Here is a 17926-nt window from a genome sequence, read left to right on the forward strand (position 1 = left end):
TAAATACGATTTAAATTTAAAAGAAAATAATTTGTATAGTTTTATTTTAGCTAAGCTGATTAAGTTGAGATAGCCCAGTGCTTAGAATGCGTGCATATTAACCGATGACTGTCAGTTCAAACCCAGGCAAGCGCCACTGAATTTTCATTACGTAATTAGTGTTTATAATTCATCTCGAGCTCGGCGGTAAAGGAAAACATCGTGAGGAAATCTGCATTAATCTAATTTGAATTAAATTCTACCAGTAGTGTATCCACCAAACCGCATCGGAGCAGCGTGGTGAAATAAGCCTTAGCCCAGCAGTGGAACATTTAGGCTGTTAATTAAGTTTATTAATAGATGATACATTATAATAGATAATTAATATAAAAATATCAATTAAAAATTGTATATTTTCCCGTTAAATAATCGAAAACCTAGTAAATATAAAGATCTTATTAAGTAGTTCAGTAAAACGAAAATCACATATTTTGCAAGCGATATTATAACTTGACAAAAAATTAAAAAATATATATTTATATATTACAGATAAACTATATAATACGACATAATCCTAAACCAAATAAAATATTAGTTATAATAGGCATTTTTTTTATTCTTTTAATTCAATTTAAATTTTGATACAAAAAATCTAGAAAAGTTTGTCAAAAAAAAGTCGTAAAATAAACAAATTTAAAAAGAAGCACAGCGTTCAATGAGGATATATTAAATACTTCAGAGCGAAGTGTATGTTCTCTACGTGTAGCATGAATTCGATTACGAAGGGATTTACATTCTTCCTTCAAATTTTACCAAAAGGATATGTACATTTTAGACGGATTAATAATATGTTTGCTTGAATAACAGGTATTGTAGATACTTTACTTTTTTATTTACGTATTTTATAGCCGTTTGGTATTTAACAATTAATTTTATCGACACAAACTATTAATTAAACAAAATAATTAAATTAGTTTTTGTATGAGCGGTCACATACAAACAAACAGTTGAAACTTTATACAAGTTTAATGACATATTATTATGTTTAGACATTATATATTGCGCGAATAATGAATGCTTTGTCGATAACCCAATACCTAAGCTATCGCATTGCGGCTATGCACCCACGTCTTCTCTGACTCGATTGCAATAGAAATTATTATCGAACCATTCCTTTTTTCAAAGATACGTAAAATTATTTTGCTAACTATACACATGTCAAAGGAATCGTATTCTTCGTATCTGAAGCTATTTAATTCAACCTCCATTTCTGAAATCTATTCTGTTAATGGACAAAATAGGTATCTTTAGTATGTTATTACTAAAAAAAAACCTAAAATATTCAAGTTCCAAGGTTCGATTATGATTTATTAATTTAAACTATGTTAATTAATTGATAATAATTCGTTTATTTGATTATATCAAGTGCAAACATTGTAATCAAATATAGCGTCTATATATTTGCTTCAAATTGAGTACTAGAGTGCAAGTGGGATTAGGTAATAAAATAATTAATAGTTATTTTAACTAATTGTCGTGTGCTTCGCTCACGTTTCAGGGTTGGTCGTCAGTTCTTAGGCATAAAAAATAGCCTGTTTGCCATGGAGTTCAAACATGAAGGTACAAAATTTTATCGAATTCGGTTCCGTGGTTAGGTTAGGGGAACAGAAATGCAGACACAGTTACTTTCGCATTTATAATATTAGTATAGAATATATATATTTGATTAGCAAATTTATATAACTAACTGTCAATATTGTACTCTTTTCTTTCAAAATCATAATTAATTTAAATTGTATGTATGTATAGACTATCGGCCAACTTTTTATTTAGATTTATATTATTATTATTTATTAAATGAAAACACAAGACGTTCACGTTTTCATGTGATCAGTATATATTATGGTAAAAAAAGATACCACAAATTTGTACTTTTAAAATTGTATATTACACAACTATTCTTATAATAAAAAAAACTTATTGAAATCTAAATTTAAACACAGTACGTAAACTAAAAGATTTCCTTTGACAGATAAAATCCAATTATAAGCAAAAGCTACTTAGATTGATATATTGCCTTATAAATATTTTTAATATTACATTGTATGGCAATAATATGAAATGCCTACTGCGTTATGTCGGAATTCCTATATATGTACATATCTCACGTTATATGTTGTATTTGCTCCAAATCGAACGCTTTCACATCATCCCCAAAGGATATACGACTGTACATACTATTTAGGTTGAAACCGTATTAAACGTCGAGCATTCTGCATATGAGTACATTTCGAATTCGACATTCACTCGTATCCAATACAGAACCGAAGACTGGATAGAAGATACCAGTGTAATTCTACTAAGTCAAATGCAATGCAAGCATTTTAGTTATGAGGTTTTCGTCGAAAACGTGAATCCTTTTGATCACGACAGCTCTGAATAGATGTGTACTGCTCGGCCTAGTTCGAAACAATTTATATGTACTTTCAGATATTTGCATTACATTTTTGTTTTGCTAAAATCCAAGTCATTTGCTATACGCAGCATCGATTAATAATTATAGATGTATAGCTTTTATAACATGTTTATGAGCAAGGGGTTCTTTCTTTTCTCAATAAAAACCATCTGTTTCTACAAGAGTCACTATTAAACTATTTATTTCAGAATTATTCTTTGTCGTGACTAAATAATAGTGTTATTTATAACTTGACACAATTTATTTACATAACTATATTGTCTTAATTTTTTATAAAATGTATTAAAAGAGAAAGTAATTAAACTTATATTATTAGAAATAGAATATATTTTTAAAAAAATGTTTGAATAAAAGCGAAAAATTTTGAATAGACGTGATACTTGTATTTATTTGTTCAAAAACTTACTCTTTTTAGTTAAAGAATGAACTTGATTGTATACGGATTGTGTGTATGTATTTATGGATATCTATGTCAAATATTTTAATTTACTACTTGAAATGAAAAATATTATTTAAAAAAAAATTAAATGATGTTATAGTTTCATTATGAGCTGATATTAATCTCGACAACAGATAAGTGGTTCTTATGTAATAGGTGTATCTAAGCGTTCAAATATCAATCGTCAATGAATAAACAATGTAAGTATCTTACAGTCAAACACAACGATCCGAAACGTGATATGCGGTATATAACTACTCATAACCATTCTATTTGAGATACCTTAATAATTACAAATTCAAATTAAAAGGATTTTGAATGCAAACTGTTTCTTCCACGTTTCAATTATAAAGTTAATTCTGAGTAAACCAGCTTAATGAAGCATACATTATTTAGATATTTTAACTGGAACTACTTATGCTTGATCTTAAAATGTATTTATTTATTTCAGGAAAACAACAGCATATAATACAAAATATAAACATTAAAATAAAGTATACAGAGAATCGAGCTAATTACTGTTTTCCATTGAATTATGCAAACTTAATATTAGTTATTTAACAGAAGAAGTAACACAGTTTTGATAGATAACATATAAAAGTAATAACAAATCAAATGAAAAAAAAAAAAGGAATAAATACAAATTTGGCGACACAGGCTATGTTGAGTGTGGGTGTCGGTGTCGGGTGAGGTAGTGCAGTTAATATGATATTTCTGCCTCGTTTAAGAATATAATAGCTAGCTTAAAAGGCCGCTAATCGAGGTATTGGATTCAAATCAGTATCTATTTACATCGAGTTAGGAAGTTTGCAGGTTTTCGAATATGCCTAGAAAAGCATAGATAGCAGGATTTGATCCTGTGCCTGATTGATGTGCCTTTTGGCGGTCATGTCGGATTGTCTTTCCATCGGATTATAAGAGTGAGTTAATACAAAGTACATATGTATACGTGCACTCAGTTCTGCAATGTAATATCTATTTTGGTAGTCTTTGAGTTCGACTACTGTGACCTAAATTCAGTCAAGCGACATTATTATTATTACAAATGTTCGTCAACTGTCAAACTCGACGATAACCATTATTAAAAATTTGTGAAAAATGTATTATATTTTTTTTCTACTCTTGTTTCCAAATTCATTTTTCAATAGCTACCAAACAAAGGAGAGAGAAGAATAAGACACGGAACGGTTTTGTCTGTCTTTTGATGTATAGATTGTTACAAAAATATGTATTTTTTAATTGTGTATTGATCATCTAATAACGCAATGTGACGTAACTTCGGTCGTGAGAATGCTATATATCCATATCCGGTTCTTATACCCTTAGCAACCCTTCGTTCTTTACAAGGGATAAAAAGTATGTAGGGTAAAACTTCCACCACACCGAATGATATTAAAATTCATCGTGCGGTTTTCTCACGATGCGAATAACGGAACATAGATAATTTATTTACAAAAATATTGTTGATATGTATGTGGTTCTGTATACATTTATTTAAAAAAAAATTTAGAGCAATCAATCAAATATAGTTTTCAAATATCTAAAAGTGAAAGAATTTAGAAAACCTATTGTATTTTAAATTTCTATTTCTATTTAAAATACATATTAAGTTATAAAATATTCTGAAACGGTAACCTCGTATCGGTGTCAAAAGTATCGATTCAGGCACGGTATAAACTCGAAACTATACAACTTATGGAAGCAATACAAAAACGAGCGCACCGAAGTCGGCGCTCTTTCAATAAGTCTTTCGTTAAGATTTTACTCTAAGACGGAACGCCGCTCCTCAATTATTAACGCACACATTCGCTTACTTCCCCCTGATCTTTTCATAAGGGACAAAAGCAGATTCAGGTCGCGGTAACAACGGAAAAATTGCAAAGGACGTACGTTATGTGTAGGTAAGGATATGAGGTGAGCTTTTAATATTAAGCGCCCAGAACGAGGCCGGGGCAACTTTATTACGCGATACCGTCACATGCAAACGTTGAACAAGTTTATATTTTATAAATGGCGCTGACATCACGTCACGCCACCGGTAATATTAAGAAAGCCATAAAAAGAAAATCTTACAAGCTTACTACAAACATAAACAAATATTATTTTATTGCTAATTTAAATTGCCTTCTACGGTTTATGTAAAATGATTTTACGTGTCGATTGGTATGCTTTGCTTTAGTAAATATTTTGTGTAGTATATACCAATTGATATTACTAAATACAAGATAAAATATTACTAATATTTATAGGAAGACATACACGGTCATTGCTTAACAGAACCCTTTTTAAAAAAAAAAAATATTTACAGTACCTTATTATTAACCGATTGAGTGCCGATACGTATATATACGTTTCGTCATTTAAAAATTAAGTAGTTATAAACAGCTAAGGAAAATATTACATTTTGCTTTAGCTTTTGAACAACTATATTATAATATTTATCTTTCAAAAGTAAGTTGAGCGGACACAGTTAAAAATTTTCAGCTAAACATTTTAGACCAGGCCCAATATTTACAAAATACTACATCTAAGAAGACGGTCGGCATTAAGAAGGCAGATAAGAGTTGGCGGGAGGCTTAAGCCGCCTCTGGTATTGCCCGAGGGAATCATAGTGACATTTTCGAAACAGCTGCTCAACTTACCTACAAATCCTCTGCTTAAATAGGATTTACCTAAACTATTTTGAATATACATTTATACCGCCTATAACAATTAATTGTGTCTATAAAATTATTTTTATCACTGTTATTTTGCTATATTAAGTTATAAGGCAACATGGCCCAGTAGATAAAACACTTGAATCTTAACCGATGATTACGAGTTCAAACCAGTAACGCCAAGCGCCACTAAATTAAACACATGCCGGAAGGAAAACACACGATGTTTTCCTTCCGGCATGTGTTTAATTTCAATGAAATTCTGGTGCATAGAAATAAAGGTTAGAATGATTATTATTGATGTTAACTTTACCTAAAAAAAATTTTGTTAAATTAAAAGTTATATACATACAGTCAAACTATATACTATTTTTCACATTTCGATTTTTTACCCTACAATTGGAAGCGTTTACACTAATGTCACATTTCTCTATATATGTTACAGTGGGAAAATATTCATGCATATTACGTTCGAATCTTGTTATCACCTACATCTGGTATACAATGGCGAAGCGAATGGGGTCCCTTCCAAATTCTTTTATCCTACGGCTACGATTGAATGTAGATTTTTAGAGTTCGGATACAGTAATCTAGTTCAGGTGTTCCCGAAAATCCTCTCATATCTGAGGTCGCATACGTTTTCCAGTTTTATTGCATATTGAGACGTACTATTTTTGTGATATATTATCCTAACCGTAATATAAAATAACGATGGATAAGCTTTAAAGCATTTTCAATCCAATTTTCTCTGATTCCATTATTATCGAGGCAATATATTCAAAGTAACTAAGGAAGCTACGATATAAGCCATACAAAGTAAGCATACCTACATAAAATATACATCATATTTTTAATCTTCAAATACTTCATATTTCGATATCGAATCATGTAAATAAAACGAAATAAAAAATACATTTTGAGGATATAATAACGTGTTCGTGAAGACGATTCTTTGGCCGCATTTACAATGAATCTAGAATTTTACAGCGACTAGTACCCGTCTTGGCTGATATCGTGGGAACGAAGGCGCAAGGTGAGCTTGCAATTTGCCTTTATTCACCATCTGCTGGCGCCAGACAGTGCAATTGCATGATTTTGGTACTTCATTGTAACCGAGAAAAAAGTTTCTCCTTTATAATGCGGATAAAGATTGCTTCTCTGAGAAAGTGCTTTTAGTTTTGTTTTCTGCTTAAAACCATTAAAATTTTGCCGTAAATTATAATAAAAATGTACTTTGTGGAAAATTTAACTTAAAAACTGTAAGTAATTTTTGCTTTATGTTGTCGGCCATGAATAAGGTTTCATATTTATATGAATATGATAACTGAAAATGAAATAAGATTAATCGAGTTATGTTCAATAAATAAATGAGGATAGTATAATTCATGTATATAATATTATATATGCCTGTAGGAATGGTATTTCTAAGAATGTATCTGTTATTACATTATAAACTTTGTATTTTAATAAATTGCAAATAATACTCATTCGAAATTATAATATATATGCATTTTTTGTGTGCATGTGTGATATGAAGCAGGGAAAAATAAATATTTAAGTACCTACCTCATATTATTTTAGTATCCCTGACCTATTTTTTACCTACTGCTACATTTTCGATAATTGAAAATACACAGATCGTTACTAAGATATTGAGATACATAACATTTATACTGTATCACAAAAAAGATCTTTATTCAAATCATTTTATCTATTTCCATAATAGAACTTAGATCTCGAATAATAGAAATCGAATCCGACGTCATCTTTAGAGTTATTGTAAAAGAATTATCTCAAATCTGTTCTTCGGATCCGGAATATAAATGTCGGCGCGTGGGTCGGCCGCTTAGAGCAATATGTCAAACGACGGATGGTTCCTCCTTTGCGACCGTCTTAACTGTCGACATATATAACTAGACGGGGAACATCGAGAAATAATTACTTTGATTTGGCTTAGATTAGAGTCTGTGTCTTCTTTGTATGTGTATTTAAACTGAAAATTACATGTATATCAAGGGAACGTTTTTAAGAAAACAATTTGGCATATAGGTACATAACATCAATATTGTACATCTTTTATTACATCGATTTAATCAAAATAAATTATTCTATCATAATTTGAACTGTAATTTTATATGAGTTTAACCAATTTTATTTATTAAAGTTGATATAATATAAGAAAGATAATTCTTTCATCGGATTATGTAAACGGTAGAAACGATTGTAAAACAGCAGAATCCCTTGAAACGTAAAAAGTGCTCCAGTATCAAAACAATTAAATATGCAAATAGATGATTATTAATTGAGTTTATAGAAGAATTATTTTTTTTGAAATCAAATGATCTCTCAAGTTAGAAAACAATAAAAAAAACTACCAACCAAGTTTCTTGCATCGGATCTTATAATTTTCTTTAAAACGAACCAGTGTTAGCATTTTTATTATAAATAAGAAAGTATAATGCTTCTTCTTGGAATGAGGATCTTTGCTTTTACAAGTAATTCAGCACAGAATTTGAAAAAAAAAACTATAAAATCGATAAATCTCTTATATTATTCTTAATATACGTTACGTGACTAAATAGTGTCTATTTACTCAGTTAGTAGACAATATTTATAAAACTTACTTTAAACCTAACTGTATTCAACGTTTCAATCGTTTTATAATATACATATTACTTTTCTAGTCGTAATTACTAAGCATTTAATTTATAGTATATAATAAACATTGCAGGTTAATAATAAATGACAATAGAAGTTGTGTCTGCTAGAATAAAATATGAGCTAATTTCAACGTTTGTTCATTAATAAGGGTTAGATAATCCCACGGTTTTGTCTGTAATATTTAATGATAGCACAATAGCCCCACAAATTTACATTAATCCACTAATAGGGGCAAATGTACTAAATTCGCTATGTCGCGTGCCGCCCGCATATTGCAAAAGTACATACCCACAGCGATTTCACAATAGCAAATATATACGGCTCTAATCAGTATCTACCAATGCAAGATTAAACTTTATGTACCGTACTCCATTACCTAGAACTAGGGACGTAGAGCACGTTTTCATATTTTTGTCTATTAAGAAATAACACAAATATATCTGCTTTCAATGCATTAATACCAGTTAATTACATTACAACGCTTACTATACATTTGTTTTTTTATTATTATCAAATACAAAACAGACTTCAAATGAGACAAATGAACACTCGAAACAATGTGTACGTACTTACATAATACGTACCAACAATATATTAAATAGTTTACGTAAATTCTCATCGCGTACATCAATGCTATCTAACAAGCGGAGTATCTTTATGCGGGTGCCATGTGCCAAAACACCGTTAATAACTTTACAAACATTTGTGACTCCCCTATATAAAATGTATAATATAGAAATAAAAGCAAGGCAACAATAACAACAGTCGTTTCTTTTTTAAATTATGCTATAATATTATATGAACAAGGTATTTAAGAAAATAGCAGCCTGTAAATGTCTACGGCCTCTCCTTTTTAGGAGGAGGCTTGAAGCTGATGCTCTAGCCCACTGCTTTTTTTCCCGCAGTGGAAACTTTTAGAAAGGAACCCTGTGAAGAGAAACCGGGTTATATAGGATTCTTACTTCTTCCCCACTAAAACCATTGCAATCGCCGTCTTCGGCACGAATCCGAGAGCCTGCGGGATCATGATCGATATAACGCATCCGCGGCCCCTCCCGTGCTTTGCTCCGTTTATTTCATGGATCATCCCCGCTCCTAAAGCATTTAATTATTTAAAGATAACAATTAAGATCAGAAAAAAAGTTGTAATAACAATTGATCGTACATGATACTTATAAAATTAATTGATTTAAAAATGTCGTTTGAGACAAGTAAACCACTCTTTGCCTGTTACTTTCTTAAAACACGATGTCTGCGTCTTGCTCGAAATCGGAACCGTTAAATAAATCCAGCTAATCGCACTACTGGGATCCTCGCATTGTACAGACATTGAATGCCTTCATTGTCTACAGGAGACAGTCAAGTATTCTATAATTATACGACTTAAGAAATTTTGTGGAGACTCTAGTTTTGACTGTATTGTGACGAGCATAAGATGTAATATTGAATAACAGAACGAAATTATAAGGATAAACAAAATTGTTAAAGGTAGACAAGATTGATGTAACGGTCGTGGGCAAGTCCGCGCACGTGCTAAGACCGGCTGCGCGACTTGTAAGGTATTAGTGGACATAAAAAAAACTTTACAAAATGTAATACATACAACTTTAATGCTCGCACATTTTATATTCGAATCAAAAGTATCCATGGCCGAAGCAAAAAAGATTAGACTATTGATTTTGATGCTAGGTATAAAAAATAGATAGATGGTAGGTAATAAGAAATAGGTAGTAAAGAATTAAATAATGTTTTATTAAGTACTCATTTTTTAATTTGCAAGATCGGCAATGAATCAGTAGGTATAAATACACAATTTTATAGAACTTGAGAATTAATGGTATCCTTTAATAAAAATAAAAATTGATATTGTTATTCCTAATAAATTTATAAAAATGCGAACTTCTTTGTTTAAAATATACATGAGGAACGAGAACAAAGAAAAAAAATAACGATTCCTGTTATTTATACAGAACATGCATATTTAATTTATTCATTGGCCAGCGTTCACCGGTTCTGTTTTACTGTTAAACTGCGTACATAGTCAAGTTTAATTAAAAAAAGTTAAATGACAGTTAGACTCACGCTTAAAGATTTTATATCCACTGGCTAAACATGCAGCTTCACCCGCATGGAATTCGTTTTTTTTTTTTGACGGATTAAAGTTATGTTAAATTATGTTGATACAAACTATAAAAATTATCAGGAAGCAATGTAACTAATTCTGAACGCCAGGCAGACGAAGTCGTGATTGAAGCTAGTTAATAATATTTCATAAATATATTATAAATCCTTTTTTTTTTCAATTATATTTTTTAAAGCAATTTCATAAATAATATATATTATATGACCATTGGGTAAAGTTAAGCCGTAACATACGATCACCGCAGTCACATCGTAGGTACTGATTTTTAGAATTATGTTACACGTTTAAATAACCTAATGTCTGACACAAAACAGACAATAAAATTGCATAGTGTCTGCAAGATTATCGTCTATACTTTTTGTATTTGGCTTGTACTTTTTATAATCTATGAGAACCAACACAGCTATATTTGGGAAATGCAAACATCAACAAGTAAGCGTCGTAATCAGCTGAATAAATAATTTATTCTTACTACCTACATTTAGAATGTAAATTGACTTCAATATACAGGTGAAAATTTTAAGCGGGGAGCAGGGTTAAGGTAGGGGCTTTACTATTTTTGTTACAGGAAAACGTCCTTAGAAGACTGACCATGAATTCCGAAGATATTTTTACATAAGTATCTTACACGAAAATACATCTGATTTTATAACACGACTTCCGTCGCACTAACGCACCACAGGCGGCACGCTATCTAAATAGAATATGAAAAAAAAATTAAGTTTTTTTAGCTTATCCTACATTTTTAAGGCAGCATAACATTTCACCTAGAGATAGTTTTGTTTCAAATTGAAATCAAAATTTTTAGATGATTATTTAAATTAGGTTAAATTTATAATCAACGTCAAACATACCTACGCTAGTATGGTAAATTATTTTAAAAGTTTAAAAAAGATACAATCTTACTACCTACGTCATAATAAAAAAAATCACAAACGCTTATTGATTATTGGTATGCGAGATGTTAAGTGTGTGACTAATTAATCAGAACTAAATCATAACATACTACTAATATTACGAAAAAATTATGGGCTACAAACAAAAATACATTTATAACCAAATATCGTATTAATGTCGTATAAATTTTGAATTTTCATTATTATATTTTACGTGTTAATAAAGTAAAATGTAAAACTAACATAGATCATATATAATTACACTTTCGTTGATTTTTCAATATTTAATTTACCTTGATATATTGAAGCAATAACTGTTGTAATAACATTATTTGTAATAACTTATTCATGAACCTACTATCAATTTTGCTCATGTTCACAAGCTACTTTCAATGAGCATAAAGTTCAATCAACCCTATCTAAGCAGATATTACACTAAAATAACTTGCCCTACTTTTAATGACCAAAAGGTTTTAATTCGATATTTTGAAAAAAAACAACTGCCTTATCATACATTTGGACATCCAACAAAACGTAAAATGAAAGTAGTTATCAGGGGTTTGCCTAAAGATTTAGATTTGAACAAAATTAAATCAGAATTAAAAGCAATGTATATACCTATTGTCCGAGTATATCTAATGCAGAAGTGTGAAAATATAAAAGACAATACCTCCCTAGTATTAGCATAAATGCCTTATAATGATGAAGGTAAGAAAATCTTGAGGGTTCAGAAGCTCTTAGGGTATGATATCAAGATGGAGCCACCTAAATCTAAGACTAAGCAATGTCATAGATGTCAAATATGGGGACATACTCAAAGATACTGTCATGGCCAGGTCAAATGTGTTAAGTGTGCCGGTGAACATCAATCTAAGAAGTGTGAAAGAGAGCAATCACAGAGCCACCAAAATGTGCTAACTGTGGTAGTGACCACACGGCCAATTATAGGCAATGCCCTTGCTGTCCAGATTCAGCAGAACACAAACTTAGCCTGTGTCAAAAAATGACCAGAATGGAAATACTATACAGAAGAACTATTTTAGTAACCTTAGATAATTGTGATAATTTGTATAAGAATTGTCTAATAAATGATTACTAGAAATTGTATTTGAGCTCCAAAGTCATCAGTTTATATTCTTTTCATAATAATACCTGTCATTTAATAACTCACTCTAAATGTAAATTAAACCTGGTGATAATGTTACAGTATTATTGGTACAAAATAAAACTTTTTAAAAAGTGTAAATCTTATTATTTAATTCATTTTATATATTTAAAATATAATATATTTCTTAAAATTAATAAAATTACTTAACTATATGTACAAACTTAACATATTCAATATAATACTTAAGAGATTTATCCATTCACACAGCTTTAACACATTGTTGAATATTGGTTTTTAACTGCATGTCATTACTTTCTACACCTCTAATGGGTGAGACCAGGACCTGAAAATATTAAAAAACTATTGTAATTATCACAACCACATGGAATATTTTTTACAATACTTAATCCTGTAACTAAAGTTAAGTACTTTTCAAATACAATAATTTAATCTTTTTACTTATAATTCTAGGAATTCAAATAAAACTAAAAATACACATAATAGTTGAATAATAATATTATGACTTTATATGTAATATTCTAGTACCCACTAACCATAAAATATTGACAATATGTAACTTGTATGTGTTTATATAAATCAGATAAATTACCTCTAATTTGACTTGAACTGGTTTTGTGTTTTCATCTAATTCAGAAAGTACTCTGTCTAATATGTCAACGAGTCTATCTGCATCTTGCGTTGTAAATACCATTGGTGGTTTAAACTTCAATACATTGCAGTCTGGTCCATCTCTGCTTATTAAGATCCTCTCCTCTCTCATCCTAAGAAAAAAAAATTGTATTCCATAAATGCCATTCCGGTATATTTTATTGCATCATATTTATATGGACTTGATTTAAAGAAATACACTATCATAGACATGTGACATTATTCAAACATATGGAAATCCTGTCAGAGTTATCTGACAAGAGTAATTTTATTACAAGTACTTCAACACTAAAAATCATTGGTGCTCATTTGGATTTGAACCCACGAAGTTCGGTTAACATTCAATTCCAACCATTGAGTAATGGTTAGCTCGTACCTGTCGACAACGTGTTTAGCTTCCACCGTAGCGGGTGTCCTTGTGTCTCTATCGGTGACAAGTTCGACGCCGACAAAGAGTCCCCTACCCCGGACATCACCGATTAACCGGTGTTTGTGCTTGAGACTTTCGCAACGCGTTAAAAGGTGATTCCCCACACGAGCAGCGCGTTCCATAAGTCGTTCCTCCTCAATAACATCCAAAACAGCATTTGCGATAGCACAGGAAACTGGATTACCCCCGTACTACAACAGTTAAAGTAAATTTAATAAGAAAGATTTAATTTAAAAAGGTTATATACATTTTATAACGAATTAAGATTAAACTGTTTAGTGTGTGTGTGCTTTTCATATTTAAAATTCTTACAAACCACCTGCGCTACCTTTTTCTTTAAAGCGAAAGCCTTTGTACTAGTTTCTTAGGTAACAAAAATTAATTAAATTTAAAAGTTACATTTCCGTTAGCATTCTCAAATAAAACGAATACCTACTAAACCTTTTGTTAAACTTGTGCAATATATTAAAAAAGTTTTGTCAAGCTATTTGAATGTAGAGAGAATACTAGAATTTTAAATTGAAGCTGAGCTTCAATATTTCCAATATTATGCCTTAACAGGATATCTTAATATTTTTGGTACAAAATTACACATATGATAAAAAAGCGTGTCGTCAGCTTGTTGTTGTTTCTTCACGATAAAATTTACATTCCAACTCGGAGGATTCATTTATATGCGTATGACAAATTTGTAAAGTAATACTTAATTGAAATATACATACTTGTAAAAACTTATTTGCATATAAAAATATCGATATAAATACCGTATAATATAGATATTATATAACCCACATAATTATGTTTGTAAATATATACATATTTTTAGAGTATGTATTGAAGAAAAAATATTTGCCTTTTTGTTGAAATACATATAATGATCATAAAGTGCTCAAAAGGAAAATGTTATTAAAATATTATTACCGTATTGAAATATTCTACGCCGGTATCTGCAAAACTTTTCGCAATTTCTGGTGTGGTGATTACCGCGGCGACCGGGTGGCCATTGCCCATCGGCTTGCCCATCGTCACGATATCCGGAACCACGTCTTGTGTTTCAAATGCCCACATGTGAGTGCCTACGCGACCAAAGCCAACCTGCACTTCATCAGCGATACAGACACCATTTGCTTCTCGGACGAATCTAGAATGAGTCACATATGTATTAGGTGCGTTTAACAGATATTCACAGAGATGACATTACAAAATAACACATATTAGATATATAATTAAGTAAACTGTTTTATTTAAACACAATAATCACTTACTCATATACTCTCTGCATGTAATTCTTGGGAGGAATAATTTGTCCACCGCAACTTTGGAGACTCTCTGCTATGAAAGCGCAAACGCCACCCTTTCTTCTTTTAAGTTCTCTACAAATATCTCCGATTTCATTCGCATATAAGCATCCTAATTCTTCTTCCGACTGTGAATCCCTCGGGTACGTGTATTTTCCTCTATATGTATCGGGAACTGGGGCCTAAATATAAAAATAATAAATTATTAATTTGCTACTGACGCTTAAAAAATTTTTGTAAGGAAAATGACTAATAATATATAAGAAAAGCCCCCGTTCCTCAAAATCAATTAGTCGTTGAACGAGAAGCAAGACATCTTTAGAATATGACAAAAAATAAGATATTAGGAGTTGGATATAACGCGTGCGTAGCGAATAAATTCTTATCAAATATATTTTTCTTATGTATGAGAATATAAAATTTCATTTGTAATAAACCGAGACATAAATTCGCATTTCTCGTTTATTTCGTAATATCAACCAAAACTAATATCATAAATAAAACACAATTTTCGCCTTAGGATTTTGTTAACTCTTGATTACGCTTGATTATAGTATATAATACCTACCAATACTTACGTTGCATTTATATACATAGAACAACCTCTTTATTTATTCAATTTATAGAAGTTATCCAAATAATTGACTACGTTAAAATAAGTTATTTTTTACTACTGGTAATGTTAACAGACAAAATCTATTTGCATCTGGGTGAAAACTGTCTGGACTGTCCCAACTTGACAAGGTACATGGCAACTCACCACGTGAACCCACTCTGGCTTCTCTGGCCCTCCTGGTAGGTTCAGTTTGTAGGGAGACACATCAATCATAGACGTTAGGTGTCCATGATAAGCGCTGCAACAAACAGGCGCTAGTAGCACCCTAAAATACTCCTACTAACTCGAAAACATTCATTCTTCATACTCTTGCTTTCTCTTCTTTTTCGATTTCAAAACGATATAAATATAAGTACATACATATATACTTATTTGTTTATATAAATATATTTGTTTCCTTCGTATTGTTATATATATATTTTATCGAATCATTGCTTGTTTCGAACACATTATAGATACATTTTAATGTTCTATATGTATTTAAATTAAACGAAGTATTTTTCAGACGTTAAACAGATATATAAATGGTTGCTTAATTTGTACATTCACCTAACCGACTTACATATTTAAAACTTTTGTTATCGACTCATACCATAAACTTATTAAATACTTACTGGTCAAGCGTAATCACGTCCTTCTTCTTAGTGTGAATTTGAGCCAACCTTAAGGCAAGGTCATTGGCTTCAGAACCCGAGTTGACAAAGAAGCAGACAGATAGTGACTCGGGCATCGTCTTCACGAGCCTTTCGGCAAGAATTACTAGCTCATCGTGGAGGTAACGGTTATTGGTCGATATTAAAGACATTTGATTACGGCCAGCTTCCACTACATGGGGGTGACAGTGTCCCACTAGAAAACAATACTCATTTTAACACAAATAGGTAGTTCGTCATATAACAGACAACATCAAAGTAAAGTATTAAATATTCAAATATATATATATAAAAAAAATCTTAATAAAACTAAAGTAAAAAATATATAAAAGTAGTACATGAGTATGTACGTTGATGTATGGGAGTACCTATGGAATACTAACATACCGAAATGTTAAATTTTGCACAAATAGATCGAATCAAATATTTTATGTGTAATTAAAAAGCTATATAAAAATAATAATTCGTTTGCTGAATACAGTTACTGTCAAGTTTTTTTTTTTACAATTAAAGAAAAAATATTTTTATTCTTTTCCAATTTTAAAACGCTATGCTAATGAATATGTTACAAAAAGTTTGTATAATAAAATCTAACTTACCGTGAGCAACGTTGTTGATACAGTCTAAAAACCTCTCTCCTGTCTCGTCATACATAAATTGGGCGATACCTCGCACTATTTTTAATGGAGATGAACGGAAAAACAACTGGCAGGCGGCTCTGTGGAACAAATTTACTGTTTTAAATCTCCACCCCGTTTCTGTAGTCTACCTCTGCTTGCTCGTCGCTAGCTATTAATACCGATAAAACGACGTAGATAAAATATTGTAGAGAGTAGTTTATTTATTACTCTTCGAAAAAGTTATTTCTATAAACAGCTATCAAAATTATGATATAGTAATGCCAAATTTTCCGATTTACTTACCCAATATGTTTTTCACGCAGCTTGATAGTTTCTGATTTAGGCATCGACTGTAGAAAGGCCATCTTTTACAAAAATATCTAAAAAATATTATTAAAAATTATACACAGTCTACTCATAAGTAAGTATTTCAATGTTTACATTTAAAAAAAAAATAATATTTACAAAAAAAAGATTCGAAAGTTTAAAAGACATAAGTCAAGGTTACGACCCTTAACTTAATATACTAAAATGAGGCGAAAAGTGCACCTTGCATTCAAAACATTTAGTAATTCTTAAAATAAATCGGTCTTACCTTTAAAAACTATTATTAGAAATATGAATGAAAATAACAAAGGTCGTGAACTAAATGATATCTTAAAACGAATAGGTAATAAAGCGTCACGTGCGGCGCCTGAGCAAGTAATGCTAAAATATATTTCAAGACATCTTATTTTATAGACGCAGGCGGAGGCGCGCACGCCTTCGCTGCGGCCAATGAAAACAAAAGAATACATACTATCAGTGCAATAACGTACTTGATAAGCGCACATGCTGTAAGAAGTCACCAGCCACGCGAGTGATGCCGCACCGCCATGACTGGGACGCATGCTTGTTAAGGGGAAGCTCACGCTCATTGACGTCATTATTATCATAATATATTTTCAACTTAGGTATTAGTTTATCATATGAACTAGAAGTCATCAGTTGTTTTCTTACTATATTAAAAAATAAGTCGTAAAATCAATTCCACAGTCACTGTTTATAGACAGTTTATTCGATAAATATTTTATTATTATTATTCACATGTAATAAACATTAGACAAAGAAAATTAAGTAGATAAACGTATAACTTTTTATGAAAATTTTGTGTTTAAAAATATTTTCAAAAATTTCTATCAAACTTAATTATAATAGTAGCCTTGAAAATCGAGTGGAAAAGTGCTCCTTAATGCGAGACGCATTTATGAACTGTGACCAGCGATTTCAAATGTTTGTTAT

At 30.7% G+C, this 17926-nt stretch overlaps 1 protein-coding gene across 1 annotated transcript; it reads right to left on the minus strand.

Annotated features, from left to right (window-relative positions):
• Positions 1-12480: 12480 nt before the first annotated feature.
• LOC113401142 (alanine--glyoxylate aminotransferase 2-like) lies at positions 12481-17383 on the minus strand. The gene is made up of 10 exons (XM_026640903.2): positions 17241-17383; positions 16949-17025; positions 16625-16743; positions 15987-16221; positions 15517-15610; positions 14724-14938; positions 14380-14599; positions 13405-13649; positions 12970-13141; positions 12481-12702 (listed from the first exon to the last, which is right to left on the minus strand). Exons 2-10 carry the CDS (start codon positions 17008-17010, stop codon positions 12619-12621), a joined length of 1446 nt encoding a protein of 481 aa, XP_026496688.2. The 5' UTR covers positions 17011-17025; positions 17241-17383; the 3' UTR covers positions 12481-12618.
• Positions 17384-17926: the final 543 nt, after the last annotated feature.

The sequence above is a fragment of the Vanessa tameamea genome, chromosome 7 (genome assembly GCF_037043105.1).
Source record: "Vanessa tameamea isolate UH-Manoa-2023 chromosome 7, ilVanTame1 primary haplotype, whole genome shotgun sequence".
NCBI classification, from domain to species: domain Eukaryota; kingdom Metazoa; phylum Arthropoda; class Insecta; order Lepidoptera; family Nymphalidae; genus Vanessa; species Vanessa tameamea.

Coding starts and splice junctions, on each gene's coding strand:
- LOC113401142 (XM_026640903.2), bottom strand. CDS start 17,010: ATGGCCTTTCTACAGTCGATGCCTAAATCAGAAACTATCAAGCTGCGT. Junction 16,744..16,948: donor CTGCGTGAAAAACATATTGG/GTAAGTAAATCG, acceptor TTTGTTCCACAG/AGCCGCCTGCCAGTTGTTTT. Junction 14,939..15,516: donor AGCCAGAGTGGGTTCACGTG/GTGAGTTGCCAT, acceptor TTTTATATTTAG/GCCCCAGTTCCCGATACATA.